Source organism: Euwallacea fornicatus, unplaced genomic scaffold, assembly GCF_040115645.1.
Source record: "Euwallacea fornicatus isolate EFF26 unplaced genomic scaffold, ASM4011564v1 scaffold_130, whole genome shotgun sequence".
Lineage (NCBI taxonomy): Eukaryota > Metazoa > Arthropoda > Insecta > Coleoptera > Curculionidae > Euwallacea > Euwallacea fornicatus.
The window spans coordinates 106,431-110,435 of record NW_027096098.1 but is presented as its reverse complement, the minus strand read 5'-3'; the positions used below and the strand labels follow the sequence as shown (position 1 = coordinate 110,435).

At 38.4% G+C, this 4,005-nt stretch overlaps 1 protein-coding gene across 1 annotated transcript; it reads right to left on the bottom strand.

The window, feature by feature from the left end:
• Positions 1-1,551: 1,551 nt before the first annotated feature.
• LOC136350166 (uncharacterized) lies at positions 1,552-3,252 on the bottom strand. Its single transcript, XM_066301675.1, has 2 exons — positions 3,164-3,252; positions 1,552-2,472 (listed from the first exon to the last, which is right to left on the bottom strand). Exon 2 carries the CDS (start codon positions 2,345-2,347, stop codon positions 1,631-1,633), a length of 717 nt encoding a protein of 238 aa, XP_066157772.1. The 5' UTR covers positions 2,348-2,472; positions 3,164-3,252; the 3' UTR covers positions 1,552-1,630.
• Positions 3,253-4,005: the final 753 nt, after the last annotated feature.

Sequence of the window (4,005 nt, the reverse complement as noted above, 5' to 3'; positions counted from 1 at the left end):
CACTTTTTGGCCAAATCGTACAATTTGACGTTATCTCGCAAACGCTACAACCAATTTTGTTCAAATCGTCTCCTTTTGGCAAAATAAGCATAATAAGGCCTTAAACGGCAAATCGTCAATTTGGCTCTAATAGAAGCGGCACTTTTTGGCCAAATCTTACGATTTGGCGATATTTCGCCAACGCTACAACCAATTTTGTTCAAATCGTCTCCTTTTGGCAAAATAAGCATAATAAGGCCTTAAACGGCAAATCGTCAATTTGGCTCTAATAGAAGCGGCACTTTTTGGCCAAATCGTACAATTTGGCGATATTTCGCCAACGCTTCAACCAATTTTGTTCAAATCGTCTCCTTTTGGCAAAATAAGCATAATAAGGCCTTAAACGGCAAATCGTCAATTTGGCTCTAATAGAAGCGGCACTTTTTGGCCAAATTTTATGATTTGGCGATATTTCGCCAACGCTACAACCAATTTTGTTCAAATCGTCTCCTTTTGGCAAAATAAGCATAATAAGGCCTTAAACGGCAAATCGTCAATTTGGCTCTAATAGAAGCGGCACTTTTTGGCCAAATCTTATGATTTGGCGTTATCTCGCAAACGCTACAACCAATTTTGTTCAAATCGTCTCCTTTTGGCAAAATAAGCATAATAAGGCCTTAAACGGCAAAACGTCAATTTGGCTCTAATAGAAGCGGCACTTTTTGGCCAAATCTTATGATTTGGCGATATTTCGCCAACGCTACAACCAATTTTGTTCAAATCGTCTCCTTTTGGCAAAATAAACATAATAAGGCCTTAAACGGCAAATCGTCAATTTGGCTCTAATAGAAGCGGCACTTTTTGGCCAAATCGTACAATTTGACGTTATCTCGCAAATGCTACAACCAATTTTGTTCAAATCGTCTCCTTTTGGCAAAATAAGCATAATAAGGCCTTAAACGGCAAATCGTCAATTTGGCTCTAATAGAAGCGGCACTTTTTGGCCAAATCGTACAATTTGGCGATATTTCGCCAACGCTACAACCAATTTTGTTCAAATCATCTCCTTTTGGCAAAATAAGCATAATAAGGCCTTTAACGGCAAATCGTCAATTTGGCTCTAATAGAAGTGGCACTTTTTGGCCAAATCTTATGATTTGGCGTTATCTTGCAAACGCTACAACCAATTTTGTTCAAATCGTCTGCTTTTGGCAAAATAAGCATAATAAGGCCTTAAACGGCAAATCGTCAATTTGGCTCTTATAGAAGCGGCACTTTTTGGCCAAATCGTACAATTTGGCGATATTTCGCCAACGCTTCAACCAATTTTGTTCAAATCGTCTCCTTTTGGCAAAATAAGCATAATAAGGCCACTTATATTTCTTTACTCGTTAGGAGCAATAAAAAAAATGATTTATTTATTTTAAAATTATTACAAGTTCAAATAAAGGCAAAAATTACGTTACACTATCAGTTACGACTTTCAATCACGACAATTACACAAAGAATGCTAATTAACTTAAATCTACTCCTTTTATATAAAACAAAGTTCATAGTCAGCACTATTGCATCCTGGCCGTGCGCTTCCCGCGGTGGTTCGTGGAATCCGCGTGTGGTAATTCCTCCCCCCTAAGAGTGAACTTCAATGGCATCATGGAAGTTGCACGTCCTCCCCTGTGGTTTTGGTGGATGGATCTTGGTTTCTCTTTATTCTGCTCTGTCTCCATTTCCAAAGGGTTGATAGGCAACAGAGGGCTGCAAGGGCGTATAGTAAGATGGTCCACATGCTGGGGTAGGTGACAAGTTCCGTGTAGGTGATTGGTGAAAGCGGGCTGTCCATGGCGATCTTTTCTTCTAATTCGTGGAGGTCGTCTAACTTCAAGTCAGGCAGATGCAGGCTTAAGTTTAGGTATGGCAGTTGTTGCTCCTTTTCGGCTAAGTCCGGAAATAGTATTGGCTCGGGGGTGATTTTCATAACCTTTTCGATATTTTCGGCAATAACTTTTTTCACTGTGATCCGGCATCCTGGAGGGATTCGGCAGATGAAAGTACCCATTAAGTTGCGCTTTTCGTTTAGCGAATTGGGGCAAAACATTTGAACGGTTTCCCTTTTTGGCAATACCATTACCCACTTATGTGTCTCGTCTAGCCGATTGAGGATTGGTTCAGTGACTTTGGCCTCGATTTGGTGGCAATTTGAAGTCTCTCCATCTCTCTGAAGTATCTGGACCTCGCAAGGCGAGTTGCTTCCTATTTCTTCTAATCGAGAATTTGGACAAAGGTATCTTTCTGGCATTAGTTTTTGACAGTTTTCCCTGGTGTACATGTAGTACAATCTGTCCGTGATCAGATACTTATTTCGAGACATTATAAACTTAAACTGACCTTGATGTTGGATTGGGACTGCATGTAGATGGAAAAGGTCAAAAGATCGGTTATGTGCGATGGGAACATGTAATATATGAATGATTCGTAGTTGCGATATGAAACTTTCTGGTTTAATGGTTTTGGCTATTATTGGTATGTTACTTTGTATGGCCTGTAGAGGTAATTGACCTTCATCCAACTGGTTTCGTAACAATTGTAATTCGGTATAAAGTTCTTGATTCGTAATAATGGTTGGATGTAGGACTCCCAATTGAGAAAATACCATTGAATTTTCGATGTCTTGCAAAATCGAATCAACTACTTCGTACATGTTAATAAAATCATTATTAAGTTCCACAAATAACATAAAGTTCCTCCCTGAATTTATCTCGTTCAAATAAGGACGTATTTGATTAATTTTTTCCTCGATCATTTTGTCATTTTTATAGAGTTGCTGTAGAGTTTGATTAAATCGCTCAATGACTGATTTCGATAGTGTCCCTTGATTCATTACTTTTGTCTGGAGTATTTGTTGGTTGGTCTCTAAGTTTTTTATTAGGTTGTTGTATCGATCTCCGTCGGCTGAATCTAAATTTCCCGAGATTAGTTTAAATGCTGTTCCTAACAGATTTACTAATCCTCGTTTTTGTCTAAAGTTTTGGGGTGGAATAATTTCGTTTAATCGTCTCTCAACTTTTTCCTTTAGGAATTTTAGCATTTCAAGAGAGTTTCGGATTTTAATGGTATACTTTTCAAAGGGTTCCGATACGTTAGTGTAAGTTAGAAGATGAGTGGTCTGTAAGTGAAGTCGTTTTACCTGGTTCACTATTGGTTGCATGTCGTAGTAGTGAATCAAGGTATGTACGTGATGAATAACTGAAGCTTTCCCTATCTTTATTGGGATTATACCAGGGTTGTCCGTAAATTCTTTCGTTTCGATTGTTTCTTGCACTTCTGTTTCGTCTATTACATCGGTTAATTTGATCTTACAGCGTTTAAATCTCAGTGAGGGGTGTTTGAAATTTTTCGTTATTACCTTGCTGAACTCGGGGTATAGGTTTGGATCTTCAAAGTACAGAGAGTATAATTTTTGTGGGTCCACATATTCCTTAATAAATTTCATTACATCGTACTCCAAATTGTTCTCAGATAACTGTAGCAAAAACCTTTTCTTTTTTCCAAATAATGTTATTTGTTTTGTTTTAGCTGGCGAGTGATAAACACGTGATATTATAACTTGATGGGCGCCGTACTTTACAGCTGTCTCTTGCATTGGTATTCCCACGACGGGATGTTGTTCGTTGTTGGAATGCACGGTATTTCCATCGTCAGCATTTCCGGCGTTCATCATCTCTGGTATTTCGTTATTGTCACGTTCCGTGTCTGGTTGAGCTATAACTGAAACCTGATCTATATCCATTTCCTCTGGTCGTGTTCGACTCGTGGATTCTTCGAATTTACTTGCTTTTAATGATTCTTTGAATTCTTCCATGTACTGTTCAAGGTTGCTGATATCATCTGTTTCCTTCACGTGTATCTCGATTCGACTTAGGGCGAGTTATATCACAACAATTTGCTTAATAATTAAATAATAAGAAACTGCGTAGTGTTTACTACCATCTAGAATTTGCGATTAGAAAACGTATTACCCCTAATTGC

What these genes read in the sequence shown, in the direction of transcription:
- LOC136350166 (XM_066301675.1), bottom strand. Translation starts at nt 2,347, where the DNA reads ATGTCTCGAAATAAGTATCTGATCACGGACAGATTGTACTACATGTAC.